Source organism: Zonotrichia leucophrys, chromosome 8 (genome assembly GCF_028769735.1).
Source record: "Zonotrichia leucophrys gambelii isolate GWCS_2022_RI chromosome 8, RI_Zleu_2.0, whole genome shotgun sequence".
Taxonomy (NCBI): domain Eukaryota; kingdom Metazoa; phylum Chordata; class Aves; order Passeriformes; family Passerellidae; genus Zonotrichia; species Zonotrichia leucophrys.
In genome coordinates, this window is record NC_088178.1 from 24,443,822 (window position 1) to 24,465,488 (window position 21,667).

Here is a 21,667-nt window from a genome sequence, read left to right on the forward strand (position 1 = left end):
TTATTTAAAGAGCGATACACTTGTTTACGTTGTGGCAGAATGATCCCTGTATACTGATCTCAAAATCTTTATATCAGAGGGAAGTAATGCCACCACTTTGAACACTTCCAGTTAATTATCACTAGAACATTTTGATAATGACAGTGTATTTTGCAATATGAACAAAATGAGGGAAAAAATAATGGAGTTTAGAAGAAAAAAAAAAAAAGCCAAACAACCCTGGGAGCACTGACTTCAACAAGTTCAACAAATATTCAAGCCACATTTAATAACTTTATAAAACTAGTATCAAAGTAAAGAATATATAGTCAAAATACAGAAATCAAGTTGAGTGAGAGAAAACAGCCTGATGAGATCAAACAGAAATTAAACAGAACAGATTAATATAAACAAGTTAGCTGCAAGGTCGCTTTGCTTCGTGAATCACTATTTCAGCAACTCCTTTCCTCAACAGCCAGCTTAGAAGGAAAAAAAAAAAGAGAAGATATGCATCACTTTAAAATCCTGCTGTATGTTTACTGTGATTGTTTGTAGAAACAGCATCACCCCAATTTGCAACCCATGTTAATTTCTTATTTAATAAAGGCAGTGGAATTTTTTTTTTTGGGGTAAGAAAACGAAAGTTCAGGATGAAGCGTCTGCATTCAGCTTTCCATTACACATACATTTATCATTCTATTGGCTAGGAATTCTTTTATTTGTGAACTGCAAATTATTAGGATTTGCTTACACTTCTAAACCTTTTGTTTGTCATAGATACTTCACTTCTAAAAGTGTCTGGTGTAGCACTCACTAATTACAGAATTATAAAAGGTAGAATAAGGCTTTGCCCGCTCAGAAATTCGCATTTTTGGTAAAGGTAACAATATATCAGCATCACTAACATCTTAATAATAGGCATACATTTAATTTTATATCACCATCCTTCCAAAGAGAAAAAGAAAGACTAAAAGATGTGTGCAACTGGTTTTAGCTTAGTATAAAATTTTCAAATCAGAACTCATTCAGCTACAATAAACACTATGAGTTACGTATAAACATAGATGGAAAACAATGTGCCAGGCTTTAAATGAAAAAAAAAAAAATAGTTTAGCAGATGATGATCCTGTAGTGCTACTGTGCACTGTCCTGCAAGCCCCAAGATAAAAGAAAAACAAACAAAAAAGGGGGGGAAAAGGAAAAAAAAAACAAAAAAAAAAAAAAGGAGAAGAAAAACCCCCAAATAAACCAGTTTTGATGCAGGTTTGGCATCAACTGCACGTTATGGTCTTAGCCTCAGTATGCTCATTCTATGGTTGAGAAATTTAGAGTACCAGATTTTTTCCATGTCAGGTAGCAGGTAGCTGGTGCATACATTTCAGACAAGAGAACTACGATTTCTTTAATTTGAGATGGGATTAATAATGTATTGTTAATATGTCCAAAGTGTGCAACAATAAGGCAGATTTCTTATTACACCACTCCTTAAAATACCCATTGTTTGATGAACCAAACAAGGTGCTTTAAACCAGCAGAGTAATAGGAGACAAGCAAGTGCCAGAATGAAGAAAAACTGCTAGAATGGGAACTGCCCTTTCTTTCACAAGGAGAAATAAAGAACTTTTGTATCTGGTATTTGAAAGGTTTTTAACAGCTGATATTCAATATCAGCTGATTCCTGAAGTGTTGGCAAGATACCAGGTTTCTGGTACTGGCCATGTCTAATGTTATTTAAATATTCACATCATGCAATAAGCAGTTTCACACTGCAATGTAATGGAAAATACTTCCTAAACTGAATTGGAACTGAGACCCAAAGCAGAACCAGTAAATAAATATCTCGCATATATGTCAAACTATATTCTCCAAACAAAACCTTACATCTTATCAAAGAAGTCAGAAAGTACTAACAAAAATTATATGCTTTCTACTATAATACTGTTAAATTTCCATGGCTGAGAATGTCCCATTAATTTTTTTTCTGCCTTTTTAAATTAGTTGACAAAGTAGAAATTCAAACACAGAAATAAAATGCATATATATGAGAGCACTGGCTCAGTGAGATATCAAATATACAGCATTCTAGTGTCAAAAGTACAGGCAGAAATGTCCAAGATTTCTTGGTGAAAAAGGGGCATTTGAGGAGTAAAAATTCTACTTAACAATCACTCACATTTTAACAGTGCATTAATTATAACAAAAGCTGGATGATAAGTGAGCAACAGAATCATAATGTTCAGTGTTCATAGCAGAACTTTATCCTCTGCTCATTTAAATGAGGTTGGAAACATATACTCATGTATGTGAAACTTTAAGTAGCTATTTTTGTTTTTGTTTTTTTTTTCAATTTTTCAGGATTCTTGCAAGAGGCAAACTTGTGACATGGAATTGAGCTGGATGTCAGTACAAGGTGGTGCTCAGAGAAGTCTTCCTCTCGATGCTGTGCCTCTGGCTTATCAAAGGATGATTAGTCCTACAATCTTGTTTGATCTATTCTTTTGCCTCTAGGAAAAGGGTTTCTTGAGGATACAGTTTTACCTCCAGTAATGATTTATTTGGATCCAGCTGGGTCACCTGTAAACACATGAACACAAAGATATGTGTGAGTAGACTTTTGGACTGTTTATCTTCACAGTGCAGACTTTTATTGGGAAGATTTTTGAGTCCCTCCATCAGTGACAACTGAAGCAGTGAGTATTATTTTCCAGGATGCAGATCAAGAAATATATATTGTGTTTTCTGTTGTTGTTACAAGTATTCTTTTGTAATAACAACGAACAGAATAATAAAAAAACAGAATCCCTGACATTAATTCCAAGCCAAGGTCTGGCTCTCCACCATAAACTTTTGCATTAATCTATTTTTGTCAAAGTTAAGAACTTTTGGAAGGTATACTAGAACACGTGAGTTGAAATGAAAAATAAAACTGCACTCCTAGATAATCATCCCTAAATTTCAGTCAAACTGATGGTGCAAGCAGCATAGCCAACCCAACAGGATCTCTCCATTGAAAAGGGAAACTTTACTTTCCTTCTCCCTTTCTTGCTCCAAGGCACGTGGTGGAACACCCAGCTTTCACTCACTTCAATGCTTTTCCAGACACCCAGGCTGGGATAAAACTGTTTAATTGTGTGGTTATTACACAATATATTTACTTATATAGACAAATTATTGACAACAAGTGTCCCAGTGTCCTGACATTCAAGTTTACAAGCCAATGCTGGGACATCCTTCAGAATACCGCAAAGCTTCATGGAGAAAGATGAACCATTTTCTGAAATATTTCCCTTCCATTTTTAAACTTATTTTCCCTGGTAATTCTGTTTTGGTTTATTTTCTTGTGTGAGCACACCAGTTATCAGAAGTCTGCTTGTGAATAATCGATTATCAGCCTTATGCCATAGGTATAAAAGCAGATGCAATGCCAATAAGCATTTTTTCTAAAGTTAAATTTGTTTCATCTATGATCACAACATGTCACTGCTTTCTAAAAATGTTTTGAGAAAACATGAAGGGTCCAGCACATGAAATGCTATGAATTACTAAGAAATGTTTGTGTAATTTTCTAAAAAGCCTAATTTACTAATCCTGTTACCTATTAACAAATAGGTAACATTTGTTATTTGTTTACCTATTAACAAATAGGTAACTTCTCATTCTCTCCTCCCAGCTAAATCAGGCAAACTTGAAATATATTTGCATTTCTATTGTCTTACTGAATAATTAGGGAAAAATACTATTTAAACAAACATTCAAGGCTTATCACTTCCTAAGACCATCAAAATCAGTGTAATTTCATCTGACTGCAGATTTTTTTAAAAATGAAATAATAAAAAAACCCAAACCAAACCCAAAACCCAAACAGATGCATTATTTTTATTCCCAAAGCAGGAACGTATTTTCTTAAACTTCATGTACCATGGTGAGCTACTGCTAAATGTCTGAGGAGAAAAATAATTTACAAAAACCAGAGTCAATTTTAGATTCCTATTATCTACAGTCCAATTATGCATTCCTGCACAGATGCTGCTTGAATTATTGAAAGGTTATTATCTACGAAAGCAAACCTGTTATGTAAAAAACAGCCAAAGTAGTGCATTTAAGTTTGTGATTACAGAAGTATGGTAATTAAGTATCTTGTAGCATTTTTTAATGTTTTGGTATTCTGCTACAGTCCGTTACTGAGCAGGGAGTGAGGTAAAGAGGGCTCTGTGCAATTCACAGCTTCTGAGGCATTGGGCACCTGAGAGAAGAAATTTTCCCTCTTTTCAGTACAAGCCCGTATTAATTCACACATCTCTGTTTTCAAATCCTGCAACCATTTTGTTGGGGTTTTTAATTTGCTTTTTTTATTTTGCAATAAAAGGCAAGAAAGTCATAACATGTCTCTTTTGCACTCGGAAAAAAAATCTCCAGAGTATGCCTGGGCACTGAACACAACCTTCCAGGCTGAGACCAGATGGAAATGTGTTATTCACTTGAGCATAATTCAAGATACATGTTCTAGGCTAAGGTTTGCAAACTTCAAGTGTCTTAAATAACAACAACACAGGATGTTCCTTCCTCAGTGAGAAGGGTCCTGGGAGCCTTCTGGAGTACCTGCAGCACAAGGACTGTGCAGCTTTTCACCATAATTTCACTCTGCTGCTTAATTCACTGAGGGACAGCAGAGTTTGCAAATGTTTACACCATTACCCAATTAACTAACAATATGGCTCCTACATCTGTCAACAAACAAAGCTGTTGTTGCTTTGTTTTAGCTCCTTGGCATTTTCTGTTCATATGGGTCGCCATTGTACTTAATTATCACACCACAACCCTTCTGCAGCTTCTACTTTGTTATTTGTGGCTTGTAAATATGTTGTTTACTACAAAGAATAGAAGCCTTATTAGTGAATACACCTCCTAGCAAAAGAAATGGCTTCTCTTGTAAATATATGAAGTGTAAGACCTAAGATGCATTCTAACTTAGAGTATTTTAAATCAGAATTAGAAACCAAAGAATGATCTATAATAGAGATCAAAGGAAAGACCTGCAGCCTGCAAATATGCGTTCAGTGCAGTGTTCTACTGAATCTCATTCACTGAAGTTTGTGTGCATTATTTAAAAATGGAAAGTATAGAATGCCTTTAGATGTGTATCTGTGTGCCTTGTTTCATTATCATTAGTACAAATTCTGGAGCCCACAGAGCTGATATCCTTTGGCTCTGATGCCATTGCATGATGCTCTTTCCAAAACAGCCCTGCACATAAGTTACACTGTCCCAAAGCCCTACACCTTTATTAGTTGAAGATTTATTCTATGTTGTTAGAAATTACCCAGAAAACCATTGAAGTATGCTTAGATATTGAGTCTGATTTCATCTCTTCCACCTATGTGGCAGAATGAACACTTTCTTGATTAAGGTTCAAAATTCACTTTCAGCATTAGTTAAAGCATTAACAAATGCTGAAGGTACATTTTAATCTGTATCTTCAAGTCCTATAATAACTGACTTTCTACCAGACATAAGCACACACTCTAGGAGTCACCTCATGCATCACACTGTGAAACCAGCTGAATGTATTTTTCAGATCTTTTATGGGTTTGCTAAAGCCTAATACTTTATATTATAATGGAACATGAACTAAAACCCCTTGAAAAGAGACTGTAAAGCGTTCCAAGTTTGTCTGGTGAGGAGGGTGGCAGAGGAGGGACTCAGTGTCCAGAAGCAGAGAGTGTAACACAAGTGACAGCAAAATTACTGACCTTCAAGCTCACAGAACCCTGTACAATCCCATGCAGGTGCATTCAGGGCTGCCCCAACGCCCTCAACACAGAGAGTGCCCCAGGAGATTTTATCTTTAGGCAAATGGCTTTCTGTGCAAACCTGAACACTCCCCTCCCTTCAGCGAATATTCCCTCCAGCAACATGACCAGAGGTGCCACAGGACTTCATTTCTGCCACATTACATCTTGCCATTGAGCTGCTTTCACTGAAATAGGTCCAAGCTGATAAACAAAACTATGGATTCAGTTTTATTCCAACTATGGGTTCAGTTTTATGGGACCTTAGGTTTTGGTGCACTGGAGCTATGGCTCTGTCTTTTAAAGAGCCTTGTTACACAACCAATGTTGGTTTGGTGCCAGGGAGGTTATCATCTACGTATTTGTTTAAGTGAATTCTGTGGTGATTATTCCAAGTAAGCACTAGCGAGCTGAAGTACTTCTGTGCCACTCAGAAGTTCAAATTATTTATGACTCTGCAAGGCACAAGGTAGTGATGTTAACTCTTATACTCCTCCTATAAGAATGTAGTAGCTGCTTACACTTCATTTACTTCATTCTGAGTAAATTAATTGAGTTTTTAGATAAACCAAAAATGAAAACTAATGCTAGTTTAAACAGCATTTTAATACATTTTTATAGCAAAGTCTTTTTCCTTCTAGAATAACATGTGAGTTATTTCTGCCTTCACCTTTGCTGACCTATCTGTTCTATTACACACTCACATCCTGAGCAGCTGTACTTTTACCACTTACAAGGTGTGGCTCCTTACCCTCCCTTAACTCTGCGGGGAAAAGATAAACACAAAAAAATGGCTTAATGCCCAGGAAGGTAATTTAAAAATAAAGAATCAAATACACAATTATTATGACACTTACACAAGCAGTAAATATCACACCCTTCACCTTTCTCTCCACCCTAGGACAAGGATCTGATTCCCGAGCAGCACAGCCTCTATACCACTTACACACGCATGAATACATTTAATGAATCTAACGGACAAAGAGTTCTTTTACTCTCTTTTCTAATCCTCCTAAAGTATAAATGCAATAGAAATCACTTAAAGGCACACCTGGTAAAGTACCAGATCTGTTTAAAAAACTATATTTTCAGAGAGACACACAAACAAATACAGTGAATCCTTTCTACCTATTGAAATATCTCTGGGTTACACAGATAATACGCTCAACTTGAGCAACAAACAAAAGTAGAGTTACTTTATAGAAATATATGCAATTAGATTGGGCTTAGTTGAATAAACTTGGAGATAATTTACATCTGAATTGAAGAAAGCCGTCACAAACAAGGAAAAATATGTCATAGTAAAAGACTTGTAGCCTCGACTCAAATACAAGGCTTTAATCCAATACATCACACTGACTTATTTTTCTCAAGAGGTTTTCCCAAAACATATTTTAGATTAAGCATATTTAAAAACACATTTACTAAGCAAAGTAGAAGCTTGTTGATAAACCAGAAAATTGTGATGCTGTATCCTCTACTTGGAGCATGGTTCCCATTTTTCCCTTGGAAACCGAAATGCAGCCTTGACACAGAGTCTAAGTTTTCATTGCCTTAACATAATTTATATTTAAAAAAAAATTTGCTGCATAGATTTTAATCAGGGAAGGCTGACTAGCCTCTCTTGCACTACTTGACAGTGAATTAAGACAGCAACTGTCTTCTCCCCTGTTTTCTAAAACACTACACATAATGACAGGGTGGTACAAACAGCAAGGATAAGACCAAACTTGCTGTTGCTGTATTTGTATAGTGGCACCTGGACTATCTGGTGCTTTTTAAAAGTTCTAAATGAAAATCCAATTTTTCAGCTGGAATAAATACCTCATATTTGCAAAACAAAACAAAAACCTTAAAAAGTAAAAGCTTAAAAACAAAGGGGTTTTAAGCAACGCTACAAAAATGAATCGCTTTTTTTGTCAAAACTAAATAAAGCCCAAATATTAATGATGTTTTTAAAAATACCAGATTTTTACCTTAATCCTTTTTAACAGTGAGTAATGAAAATAATACATAACTGTAGTTTATCTACTTTCCAACAAAAGGCCTCGGGAAGGGCTGTATACACCTGGGTAGCTCTGAGGCAGTTCTGTGCCTCTTTTAAGCCAAGGACCAGAAATTTTGTTTAGTGATCAGTACTTGCCCAAAATCTGGGCAAAATACATCCAGTTACCAACATCACTGAACATTTGTTTTACATTTCTTTCCAAGAACTAATCTCACTTTAAAAAATCACTATAAGAAGGCTGCATCTCCCTCTAGCCCTTCAAAGAGCTCATTTTCAACGACAACCGAGCCGCTCTTTCATTTTGGCAGAAGTGCAAACACAAAAGTATTTCAATTAAGAAAAGCCTCTCTGAATAATGTGACTTTTATTGTTGTGGTGCTAATGGTGCTCAAGTATTACACAAGCTGCCTTGAGAGCCAGAAGATGGAGCTGGAGTCAGTCAGGAGTCACATGCAGGTCCTGACCTGGCAGTAATGGTCCCACAGTGGCCACAACTCCAAGGCTGGAGGAATTCAGGCTCTGAGGAAGAGGCAGGTGTTGCAAAGCTCTCCTCAGATTTTCTGCTTTCTTCCCTTCCTTCCTTCTGGTTTGAAATCTTTGATTTCTTTAGGAATTCTCGGCGCAGTTTCTCAGAAAAAGAGAAGCTGACAGAAAACCCTGGACCTTGTCTTTTCCTGACAAAGGACCTGCAGGAAGAGGAGATCCACTACATTTCCCTCATGCTGTTTACATTCATTTTTATTGTTGAGTAAAGAAAGTTTAAGTATTGGCATTTACAGATGAGAGCATTTGTATATTAAGCAACCTTTCTGCTGTGCCAGAGAGCAAAACAGTCCATTACTTGTGGGAACTGCTGCCTGTGTGTTTATAGTGAATTAACAATTATTCATGTATTTAATAATTCTGAAATGCACTAGCTACACAGAAATGAGATGATGACATCCCCAGAAATAATCCAACTTTCACTCTGGAGATCAATGAAGAGCTGAAAGGAAGCAAACAGCCACATCCTCTGGAAGTTGGAAAACATATAAATACATTTAGTGCTCCAAATGAACTGTAAGAACTTTGCTTTGCATACATCCCAGAGGGGAATGGATGGGAACACAGCCACTCACAGAAGAACGACCCAGGATTGGATTCATGTGCACTTAATTATAATTGCATGAAAGAACAATCCAAAAGGATTTTTATCACCAGTTCAAAGGATTAAGATGTTCAGATATCACAATGATATCTACAGTATAACATTGTGATTGGTAGATAGGCAAATGGAATAAAGAGAGTGCCTAGGAGTGCTTTGGTGATTTAGTCTGATGCATTACTTATGCAATTACCAAAACAGCAGGAGATCATTAAATTTTCTGGTAACCAGACACAGCAGTCTTAGTATCATACCAGTACAAAGGCTCTCTATTGGTATTTTGTAATTTCATTTTCTTCCTACATGGGTCCAAAAAGTCCACAAAATGGATATTAAACATGAATTCTGGAGAAAAAGTACAAAACATCTTAGCCCAGTTTATTCTGGATAAGGTTATATGCAAGAGCAAAGCTCTCCAGCTTAACTAAGGCATCGTCCTGGGAACAATAACGTGCCTACCCTGCAATAAATGTTTTGTAAAATGGAGCAGTGCTGAATAAAAGAGCACTTTGGGTGTGAGGGATGTGCACTGAAGGGCTCTTGGGTGGAATACATGAATGCCATGGTTGGCATTAGTCACTGGGCTAACTAATGAGGATGATTCACCGAGAGCATTCAGCACTGGCTGACTCCAGTGAGCCCCGAGTAAAAGAGCTCATCTGAAATGCACACCTATTTCCTGAAACTGGCTAAACAGTCCCTGTACTCAAATAGAGCTGCTGTGAGAGATCAGAAACTATATTGATCTACAGAATGCAATTCTGCCTCTTTTCTTACATCTGTGAGATGAGATCTCCCTTCAGCGACTTGATACAAGAAGGGCTTTAATCCTTCACTTTGGATCAGTTACTAATGTAAAGACACTGGGTCTGAAAAAAACACATCAAGTCTGTCTTTCTTGGAAGAAAACACGGTGAAAAATCTTTCTGCAACATTTACAGAATTTTTTACTACCTATATGGAAATTATATTTCCACAAAAGTAAATATCATGCTTCAAGAAGCAAAATATACTCAGTGTTCTCTCAGGTGCTGTGACTGAATTCACCAGAGTAAGAATGTTACCTACTCCCTTTTTTAGGTGCTGACCAAAAGACTGTGATACTGTTCTTTGTGAGCAAAAAAACTTGGTAAAAGCAGGAAAAAATCTGGGAGCTACAAATGCTTCAGTGTCCTTTCCTCTCACACTCTTGGGTAATCTTTCAATCCCTCCACTGTTACAAGTCATCAGGAAGAACGGTCAGAAACCAGGCTTCAAAAGAGGCATGGGAATATGCCAGTCTGGAATGGCCAATTTGCTTAGGCAACTTCTCAGTGTCTTAACTAAACCAAACCTAACTGCTTGGATAAATAAAATAACAACAGATCTTGAAAGGAGAGGAAAGACAAGGGCAGGTAGTATTGACTTAAGGAAAGCTGTAAATGATAGGAGGAAGGACATCTACCTTCGTAGGTGGCTGTGGCCTTGGGCAAACTAGATCACAGTAAGCACATGACATCACTGGCCAGAAAAATTTAAATTATGTGAATTAAAAGAGATGACTACTACTTGGTGTAGCAGGAAAGATAAATATCAGTAACTGAAACAACTGGAAAAATTACAGGCATCACACGGAATTCTCAAAATTTTTTTAATCTATCAGAAGAAAAAATTAATTCATCTGAAATCCTCTTCTGCTATAAAACAGATATTCAAGCTACTTTCCTGATTTACATGAAATTACTAAAAATACTATAGGGTGTAGCTGTGACACTGCACAAATCCTTTATCCCAATAACATCTTTCTTCCCTTTTTCTATCAAGATCATGACTAGGGGGAAGAATATTAAAAGTCAAAGATGGTCCTGGACATTAAATTCTTTCATGAACTATTTAGAAAGTTTAAACACTCCCTAATGAGTTTAAAAGTAAGTTATCTAAAGGCAGTAGTTTGCACAAGGTGAAATTCAGAATAATCCTTACAAAGAACAGCGGCCAGAACTCATACACAGAATTGTCAAACTGCCTGGCATAACAATATAAGGACCATGCTCCAACATCACCTTTGTGAGAACATCAAAGGACAATTCCCTGCTCAGAGGACTCCACAGCAAGTGCTGCAGCTAAACTTACTATCCTGTGGCATTATTTTCACCACTGTGAGCATCAAAGAGGATTAATCTTGCCAAAGCACAAGAATGAAAAATCACATTTAGGTTTGGAGGAATATCTTACCATTATTCTATTCCCAAATACTCCTCAAACTGTGAATTGCCTGGCCCTAAATTTACTGAAATCCTGATCATATCTGATTTAAATTGACATGCAATTTGAGTTAAATTTATCTCATGCACTTTCAAGGGAGATTTTTTGTTTCTGTTTATTTAAACTGCTGTTGAAATTGGTTAATTAAAAGGATTTAAAAAATCTTAATACTCTAAACAGAGCAAACTGGTTCTGAATTATTAAGCAACATTTTAGATGCATTTAAATAACCTTAAGTGACTTAACTGCCACCTGATCCTAAGCTGTGGCTCAGCAAAATAAAATGTGAAATACTGTACAAGTCTTGGCTTACCAAGGCTTCCAGATACAGTAAATAAAGAGCTTAAGTCTCTAATACCATGTCTGCAGAAGGCATACTCTCAAATACATAACTAATGCTCCACCTCAAGGAGAAATCAGCAGCAGAAATTATAGCTTGAAATTTGGTTTTTTGTGAGAAATTAATAAATTCAGTCTTTCAAGTATAGCATTTAGAAGGAGGAATCATGCCTGGCTCTCCCTTTCTGAGAGACACCATAGAACACTGACAAACATATTAACCTGGTCCACTTCAGCTTCTTGCCTAGTGGGTTAAAATGCCCACCCTGTAAGCTGTTAACAGTTTCAGGAAGGCTTGTGCACATCACTAGCACTGAAATAAAGGATGAACTGAGTATCTGGAGGTCTCCAAGGCACTGGGAGAAGGAGGATCCTGCAGCTGGGAGGTCAAGAGGACTACTAAAGTCAGAGTTTGGGTTTAAACTGTACATAACATTTTTGAAAAAATATGTTTGGAAGTGTCAGAATTACTTTGCTGGAGTTTTGCTGCAATAAGTCAGAGTTTGGGAAGGCTGTTAAGAGAAAGGGACCTAAATACTGAACCAAAGTCAGAGTTTGGGAAGGCTGTTAAGAGAAAGGGACCTAAATACTGAACTAGAAGTTTGAGCACACTAATATACATAGAGCAAGCTCTTTTTGTTGTAGTTAAATGTGATTTCTGGAAGACAGGGAACTGTAACTCTGAAATCAGCACACACATTTAACAGCACACACACTTGTTCCCACGGAGCCTTTGCAGGTGTATTTAAGAATACAAGAAATACATTCTTTGCATTGAAATTTCTTGGCCAAGAAACACAATACAGCTTTTCACTCCCAAAGATGTGCTTGCCAACGTTTCCAGAGTCTGAGGCAGGAGCTCCCAGCTGCCCCAAGCTCACATTTGTGACACACACTGGTGGTACAAGATGTGGTGCTGAGGCACTGAGAGAGGAGCTGGTTAATATCTAATTTCAGCAAGGGTAGAAAGAACAACAGTCAGTGACAAAGACCCAATAACAAGTCACTGCATGTGCTTCACTGCTTTGGAATGTCACTGCTGCTTTAAAATCTACAAGTAGAGTCTGGAAAAGGTTAATCTGGGTATTTACTCATGTGCAGAAGTTTGTATTTACAGTAGGGTTATGATACCAACTTTAAGTTAGCTAAGGATATCTGTGTAAGCAACTGGAACATAGGACTAAGAACTAATGAATTTTTATTTATGAAAGATGTAAAAGTACTTCAACAACACTGTATCAGAACTGACAGCTTTGAACAGCAGGTAAAAACGCTCTGGCAAGTTTATCACAAGAAAATGTTGATCTGGTTGAAGATAATCCCCTTGTTTTGATAAAACAGAAACACTTTTGGGGGTGTGTATGTTATTGTACAGCAGATTAGGATTGAAAAACACCCAGAAACTAACTTTAGAAAACATGTGTTCATCTTATTGCAGCAAATCTCCAGCAATTCTGATACTGTCAAACATATTTTTTCAAAAATGTTATACATAATTTAAATACAGATATTTTAAATGGTCCTATTTTCTGCAGCACAAGCATTTCAAGTGCTCTGTCCTTGTAGCACAGATTTCCATTCATATTGGTGATATACCATCCAGCAGAAGGGTCTTGATAACTTAGAGTGTATTTTTAAGTGTCTGCAGACCACAAAGCCCAAGGCAATGAATCTATACTTTGACTGTATTTCTTCCAAGCCATTCAACAATGCCTCATTTTTATTTTTTTAAATCTGTTTATGGAGTTGCACGCTTCCAACTCTCCAAACCTGGGGAACATGACAGATGTCATTTACAGTTCTCAGTGGTTAGCAAAGCCCTGGGGAATATTTTTTGTCTGTTGTGGCTCTGGTGGTCACAATGGCAACGGGATTCATACATGGCTGAGTCAATCAGCATGAATCATTTATGTGACTCCTCATACACGGCATTATTAGGTTGGAATCACAGAAAAAAGATGACAGGGTCTTTGCTTCCCACACAACAGACCAACATCTCTAGACCCTGCCACTAAATTCTCCTTTCTTTGCCTCAGCCTTTTCTCCCTGCCAGTTTCACAGATATACTGACAATACCAGCTTGCTCTAATTTAGTGGTATTTTTTTCCTTTTCTACTTTTTTTTTAGTACTTGCTCTTATGTGATTCACCTGATAAATTTTTGAGGTTTTTTACAGATGACTAACATTCATAATGATGATGATGTGAATAGGTACAGAAATAGCCAGAGTAAAGTGAAAAACAAATGTAAAAAGAGTAATATACCTGTAGGGTATTTATATTAAATATGTATTACATCAGAAATAAGTTACAGGTGGGAAGGCATGACTTGCAAAATGTTTAAAATGTACAACCCCATTGTTTAGATTGCAAAACACTGTTTTTCTTTTGTCAAGTACACTGATCTATCAGTAATCCTGGAAACACAGGTGACTTTTAGTCTTTGCTTCCACTGGAAATGATACTGCATGCTTAAGGAGTAAAGTTAATTAGTGATTAATGAGATTCTTTAAATGCTGCTTTTCAGTCTGACTGCTCAGGACTCCCAATACAGGGCAAGGAGGAAGAAAAGCTACAAGCACTGCAATCCTGTCCACAGGATTGTTGTGCCAAAAATGGGTCAGAAACCACATCCACCCACAAGGTTGTATGCTTACTAAGGATGAGCTTCTTCTCCTTTGGAGTACTTACAATAAGGTGATAAAGTAAGAGGTATCTGCTACAAACTACTGCAAACATGTCAATCAGAGCCTCATTCCTAGTGAACTTCCCCCAGGGGCAGTGATGGGAAACAAAATGGAAAAGCAATTCAAATTACTGAACTCCTTTGGTGAGAAATGGTCTAACCAGTGCCCTGGAGATGCCTCCAGCAAACAAGACCCCAGCTGGTCTAGAGCTGCCCCACTGCTCTGCAGTGCATGGGCAGTATGGCCAAAGAGCTGCTGAACTCCACCCACCACTGCCTGGCTCTGTCCTGACATCTCTGCAATGCCCACCCCTTCACCTTCTATCCAGAGACCTTGCACAGTTGGACCCAATGACTTCCATCTTTGCTGTAGCAATGACTAAATAATAAATAAAAGCTAATTTGTGCAGAAAACACAAAGGTGGATTTTCAAAGAAATTTAGGAGCAAGCACAAAAATGATCTGTTGATTTATCAACAGAATTGGCTATTGTAAGCAGTGAGAAGAATTGATTCTGAAAATCAACCACAGCAGGTTCATCATACAATTTCAAGGTAGGAGATGTAATTATCTACTGGTATTATGTAACAGGCCAATCAAATATTTATTAGGATATACTTAATAGTGCATAAGTGGGTACTATCTGATGCTGAGCCTTATCCATAACATCAAGTTGCATCCAAAAGGCAAAACCAGAAAGATCAGAAGTACCAGCCCATAACAGACCTAAACAGTGAACTACAGCAGTGCTGATGGAACTTCCCTCAAAACAGGACATGAGCAAAGCTGGCTCAGTATATTCAAGTTTTCACTGAATATGGTCCACAACTTTTTCTGTGATGTAGGATTTTTTACAATGTCACTGGAGGCAGGTTTCACAGCTCTGTCTGTAATATCTGACAGCACTGGTCAGCCAGCAGCTGGCTTAGAGCTTGGCAGCACTGGAACATACCCAGGCACACACCTTTTACCTTCTATGCTACAACACCCCAGCCCATCCAACCCACAGGAGCGAGAAGCAGAGGTATTTATTCCTGAAAGGTGCATTTACTCACATCTCTCCTCGGAAAGGTGCCCAGCAGCTTGTACTCCTCCCAAGGATATCCCTTGGAAGCTACAAAATCAAAGACAACCTGCAGCTTGCTGCTGGCCAGGAAACGCCGCTCAAAGAATTCTCCGCTGGGCGTCCGGATGCGGAGTTTGCTGACAGACTCAGTGCTCTCCTCCTTGGGCTCGGGGGGCAAGGACTGCTCCAGAGACAGCCTGATGGCCTGGGGAAGGAAAAACAACCATTTTCTCCAATGCCAGCAAGAGAAGAAAGGGAGAAAGCTTTTCTATTTATTTCTTCTAGAACTTCAAGATGTGTCGCGGTGCTCCAGAGCCTTTATATCTCAATGACAAAATAATTTTTATTCACTCCTTAATAACAGCCCACCAGACAACTAATTAAAATAAATCCTTCTTTATAACACATATTATTAGGTCTACAGTTAATGCATGATGGGATACGTAATTTAATCATTTGGCAGAAAGCCTTGGAAAAAAATTGAATGAGAGAATAATTGTCAAGTGGCCAATTGCTTCCTTAAAGAGTAGAAATTAAAAGGCAGTAAAAGTATTTCTTTAAAAGCACTTGTCAAATTGTCTTCCTCTTGCAATGGTAATTGACCATTTGCAGTAGACTGGACCCTTAATGGCAGTTCTGAGTGAAAAGAAATATATGCAAGAAATTTACTATAAATAAACTGAAACACTGTTGAAAGATGCAATTAAAAATGCCATGAATGTGCAGTAGATACACAGACTGCATATAGAAGTAGGAATCATTAAAGAAGAAAACTGGGAGAAGAGAAATGGGAGCTTGAAGATTTAAAGTTGGTGGTAGTCGTAGTATTTGTAAGAAGATGGTTCTAAGTACAGGTGAATACATTTTCTGCATCAACCTGCATGAAATCAGCCCTCAAATTGCAATGACACTACATGACAGTCATGTAATGATTTTCTTCTTGCTAACATTGCTGATGTCTAGACTTTAAGGGCAGGACCCAGGTCTGTGTTCTCTGTCCTCTGTCTCTGTGAGCTGCTACAGCACCAATTCTTTCATTAGAAATTTTTAAAATATAAAATTAATAGCTAACATTAGACTGCTGAATGAGGTGGGCTTGATTTTCAAGGGCATTCTTGGTATTCATGGGCAGCATCAGCATCTGTCAAAAATTTGATCACACTCAGAAGCAGCTCTGTTACAATATCATCTCACTTAAGGTAGCACTAAAGAGAAGGTAAATGAATGGAAGAAGCAGCACAAACAAACTGCCTGCCCCAAAATGTGCCTAAAAAATTGAAGAGGCAGTCAGGCAGGGATTTACCCATTTTTAAGGAACTTTCAGTACACACAGTTGCTATTTGTGCCTTTGAAAACCTCCCCAAGGTCATTTAGTAAAAGAAACTGATAGAGGGTGATTACATTGCAGAGAAAGGACTGGGCAAAAGCAAGATTACAAAGGCTTTTAAATAGTCTACTTCTTACACACACACCTCTGAGCAAATTATATCTCAGTATAAATATTTATACATAGAACTTCAGTTCATTTTTGCTCATCTACTATGAGATTATATTTTAAATAGATTCTATTTTAATTTTCTCCCTCTCCATTCTCAACCACCTGCTTACTATCTCGCTGTTTTGACATTTCCCCACACAGTATAACAACAGATGCTACATTATTTACTGAACCCAATCAATTATATTATAGAAAAATAAACAACAGTAGCTCATTAGAGCTCCTTCCTTTGTGCAAAGAGTGTGTTGCTCCCCAAAGTAACCACTCAACATAAAATGGCAATTTACAATGGATATTCTGTAGAAGCAAACCAAGTCACAAAACAATGACATGATGGATCACATTAAAAACTCTTGGACCTGAACAAGCAATTTCAGTTTGTTGATAAAAAGGTGTTCAGTATGTGAAGAGCTCAATAGTCAGATTTTAAAATACAAACTGAACACAAAGCCACTTCTGTAAGTAAACACTGTTGCAAAACAATTCAGTCCAAGTAATCTGTATACTTGAAAATGGGGAGTGTTAGTAAACATTATTGTTAAAATCCCTTTTGTTCTACTAAGCAAACAGATCCCATTATTTTCATTACTGCACTGTGCATGAAAACAGGGAAGCCCAGGTATATTTTGGTAACACGGGCCAGTGTTGCAGCCTTTGCATAAGAAAACCATTTCCAAAAGGCCAAGGTATCAGAAAAGGCTCAGGAGCAGATATAATGAAGCAGAAATAATTGTTGTTCCTATGCATGCAAAATAACTTAGAAAAGAAAAACATATTTCTGGCTTGAGCCTGAGTGTGAGCTGATGGTGAGCCTGTTCCTGCTACAGTGGTTTCATGTTCAGCTGATGTTAACCTCACAGAATTGCCATCTCACAGCCAGTCCCAGGAGCCTCTGAGAGGCACTGGGACCCTCAGCATTTATTAAACTGAGAGAATCTACAAAATAATAGTTTGAGGAAGACAGTACTCTTCACAGCACAGGCTTTCTGTTTTCTTACAGCGCCCTAGAGACATAAAGTACTTGTTTAAACCAAATTTTCATTCTAAGGAAGATTCAGTAAAAGACTGTTCAGAAAATTTTTAAGTCCCACAAATTTCAAGATTCTAGATTTTATTTTCGTAGTTCTTTTTTAGCAAGTGGATTGTCTCCCAAATTAAATTTGGTAACTTGTTTGATCAGAATTGCAGGTAGGCTTTGTGCTACTTCCTGGAAAAAATGAAAGGGCTCCATGTTTTTAAAAGGAGTGGCTGCAGAAAACAGATTAGAGCCTCCCAAAGATTCTAGCATATATGGAGCTCATTTCACAGATCTTCTGTGAGCAGGTCCATCTAATATCTGGCTGTATTTGAGACCCAGATGATAAAACAGAAGAGCCATTAAACAGTGGATGAAAACTATTTAGCTGCACTTTTTTTTGTTTCACAGACATATAGTAAGAAATCAATAACAGTAAAGAAAATTGATCTCATAAAAAGTATCCTTTGAACTGAAGTTGCAGGGTGTGTTGAATGACAGTTTCAGTGCTCATAAGCTTCATGAATTCATAAAGTTATCAGAAAAGGTAAAACATCCCACCTCACGTTCTTCCTCCTGCTCTTTCCGGATCTGTTCCAAGCGAAACTGCTCTGCCATTTCTCTCTCTTGTGCTTCCCTCTAACAAACACAAAGGGCAATCCCACGTAAATATGTGATAAATACAAATGCAAAGAAATTTCTCAATGTTTCCACAGAAATTAATATAAGAGATAGGATATTGATTAAGCAATATTTTCCTGCCATTCCTTTCCCAAATGGAGCCAGGATAGGTTTAGCTAAAAGACGCAGTCAAGTCTAGTCCTAGTGGCTTTGTCTGGTGCCACTTTACAACAGGGAGGACTTTAGGGTGTCATGCTCAGAGCACAGCTGGAGGCAGGCAGTCCCCTGCAGCACAGAGCATCCCCAAACTCCAGAGGGTTCCCACCCCATGGGTGTCTGTCCCTGCACACACCTTGGCTCTGTCAGCCTCCAGCGAGATGCGGTACGCTTCGTCCTGCTCTCTCTTCACGTTTTCTCGCGCTTCACGTTCATCCTAAAAGTGAAAAAAAGAAAAAAAAATCAAATAGTGGGCCAGTATGATAAATATCTTTATGTTCCTCAGCACTCTAATCCCAGTGACTTCGGCATCACCCAACTACCACTAGGAGAAACACATTCAGAGATGGCTCAAGGGTGACTGTGGATTTAGAAATTCTGAGTACCTGAAGCTTTGATTCAGTTGCCAGGTAAGGGAATGGTAATTAGCCCTGGCCTCAGGGCTGGATGAGGCACCCAGGCTCTGCACTGAGGGCCATGGCAGGCACAGAGCCCTGGGAGGAGCAGCCTCCAATGGAAGGGTCACTGCAGGGGGGTATGGGCTGGAGCTGGGGGGATTTCCCTCCTGCACCCAACAGTTTGGATGGTTTTGTAACAGAGAAGTGTGGTTTAGGTGCTGAGAGTGGATTTTCATTGGTTCTCTACTCATACTGACAGTGGGTAATGGCTGCTCCTGACAGAGAAAGCCCAATCCCAGGTTCTTCTGGGTCAGAAACCCCTCAGCAGGGTCCATCCAGGGTCATGACTATCAAACATCATCCAGAAGCCTCAAATCACAGTGCTGAATATTATACAAAGATGGGAAAGTAGCAGGTCCTGCTCTGAAGTATCTCAAATGGACAGAAGAAGGCAAGCAAGGAACAGGAGGTTACCATGCCAGCAAAAAGTATCTTATCAACAATCACAGCACAAAAAAAATAAAGGTTTACTAAAACCACACAAATGACAAAGCAAGGCATCATCCACACAGTGGAGGATCAAAAAGTGGATATCCCCAAAAGCTGGAATAACTGCACTGGGGTGATGTCAAATAAAGCAAAGTGTACAATCAATAGCTTCATACTCTGCCTCTGGAGCAGAGACAGTGGCTGCTCCCCTGTGCTTACTTGTCTTACATCTCATAATTCCCCCCAGAGCCCTGCAGAGGCTGCACTGGTCCCTACAAAAATCAATGGGATTTAGCTGTGAGACTGCTGGTGGGCTCAGCAGGGTCTCCCCTGCAGTTCCCAGTAACACAGCACCTGCACTGGGGCAATCTGTCCTGTGTTTCACAGAAATTAAAGTCTACTACCTACTGCTTCTTGAAGGATTATGTAATCTTCCCATTCAGCCGCAACATTTATTCCACATAAAAGAAACATTTTGTTAAGTGATCAATTTTCCCCTCAAAACATCACTATTTGGCAAAAACTCAATTCTGAATGGTAGGAGCTCATGATAACTGTAATTATCACAACATACAAACATGCCAAGATGTTCCCCAAAAAAACCCTCTAACATCTCAGTGGTTAAATCTCTAAAGTAGAATGCAAACACAAGAGGAAAGGACAAACTGCAGGGAAAATGATACAATTTCCACTTGGAAAGTAGCAAAATCTTTCCAGACTAAATTCTTCTTCCTTACAGAAATAGGACCCAAAGTTATTGCACAATCAGTGTGTCCTGAATTTCATTCCAAGAGTTAGAAACCATCACTTTAGTCAGCAGAACCAAAACATGAGTAGAAGTAATTCTAAAGTAAAATGCAAAAAAAGGACAATAACCACCAAATAACCCTTCTCCTTCCTGGCTACTCTGGACATTGGTAAGTTTTACGTACTCTGCTCATGGAACTTGAACCTGATAACAAAAACTACCCTACATGAATATTCCATTTTTGAGATAAGGGGGAGTTGAAATAATTAAACAGCTCCCATTTTTATGTTTTCCAAATATGAGGAAGGCTTGTTGAATACACAGAGGTTTTCCCAATTCTTCTCACAGATGGAACACAACAGTAAAAAAAAAAAAAAATTGGGCTATTTATACTGAGACTTTTCATAAGCATATTGAAAATTTATCTTAGAATAGTAAGAACCAAAATAACCTTTCCAAATCAGCTCAACAGAGGAAGATGACTTCAGGTTACCTGCCAGAGGACAAGCCCTTAAAAATATTTAGAATTATTTCAGAGAGAACTTATTCAAGTTTCATGTTTTTTGACTCCAGGTAGCACACCTAAGTCCACACATTGAATTTCAAAGGCCACACAAGTCCAGTAATGCCCAAAAGAACTTTGAAAGATTAGATACAACTATTGCAACTACAGGCTCTTCTCCATCAAGGATTGCTAGCAACTAAGATAGAGTTACTGCAGTTTATTAAAAAAAAATTAAGAAAAAAATACTAATGTTATAGATTCTACAACTAGAGTTGAAACATGAATTCCAGACATTAAAAAAAAGTTAAAATGCTTTCTTCCCTATTCATTGCAGTTATCATCATCCTAGAAGTGGATTATGAAAAAGATGTCAGGAATGTGAAGAATTACCACGCATGACTGCCTGGTCCTCAAAGAAATATGTGAGCCACATCTAAAAGTAAATGACTGGGCCACTGAGCCCTACACCTCATTGAAATAATACTGTTCTTACTGAAACAGATCTTAAAAACAAACCTGGAATCCAGAGCTCCTTGGGTAAGCAGCAGATGTAATCCCATGCAATGCCTCTTTGTACCTGCTTCTGTGCTAACACTTCTGTTTGCTAATACTGCTCACATCAACAGGAACCAACTCCTCCAGAGATTTTACGGCTAAATTGTGGTATTGTTTGGTGCAGAGTTACACCTTGGACAAATTTTAAACATTACACGAAGCAGTAATGCAGTTTCTTATCTTAGTCATCTCTTCCTCTAGAGAAGGATGAGGATGCTTCAAGTCCACCAGAAAGCAACAAAAGAAACTCACAGTAGAGACAGGAAAAGCAGAAGAAAACATTTTGCAGAGAATCTTCCACTGCACTAACAAAGAATATGTCAAGAGTAATCATACCGCTAATAATTAATATAAAAAAATTCAGAAGT

The 21,667-nt window shown here is 38.0% G+C and overlaps 1 protein-coding gene across 2 annotated transcripts in view; it reads right to left on the reverse strand.

Annotated features, from left to right (window-relative positions):
* Window positions 1–248: 248 nt before the first annotated feature.
* FAF1 (Fas associated factor 1) overlaps window positions 249–21,667 on the reverse strand; it is a 148,895-nt gene continuing 127,476 nt past the window's right edge. For both annotated transcript variants that reach the window (XM_064719667.1, XM_064719668.1), the window contains 4 exons: window positions 18,741–18,821; window positions 18,329–18,406; window positions 15,244–15,459; window positions 249–2,553 (listed from right to left, as the gene is read on the reverse strand). In XM_064719667.1, coding sequence (XP_064575737.1) covers window positions 2,470–2,553; window positions 15,244–15,459; window positions 18,329–18,406; window positions 18,741–18,821 — 459 coding nt within the window. In that variant the 3' untranslated portion in view covers window positions 249–2,469. The remainder of the gene's footprint in view (window positions 2,554–15,243; window positions 15,460–18,328; window positions 18,407–18,740; window positions 18,822–21,667) is intronic.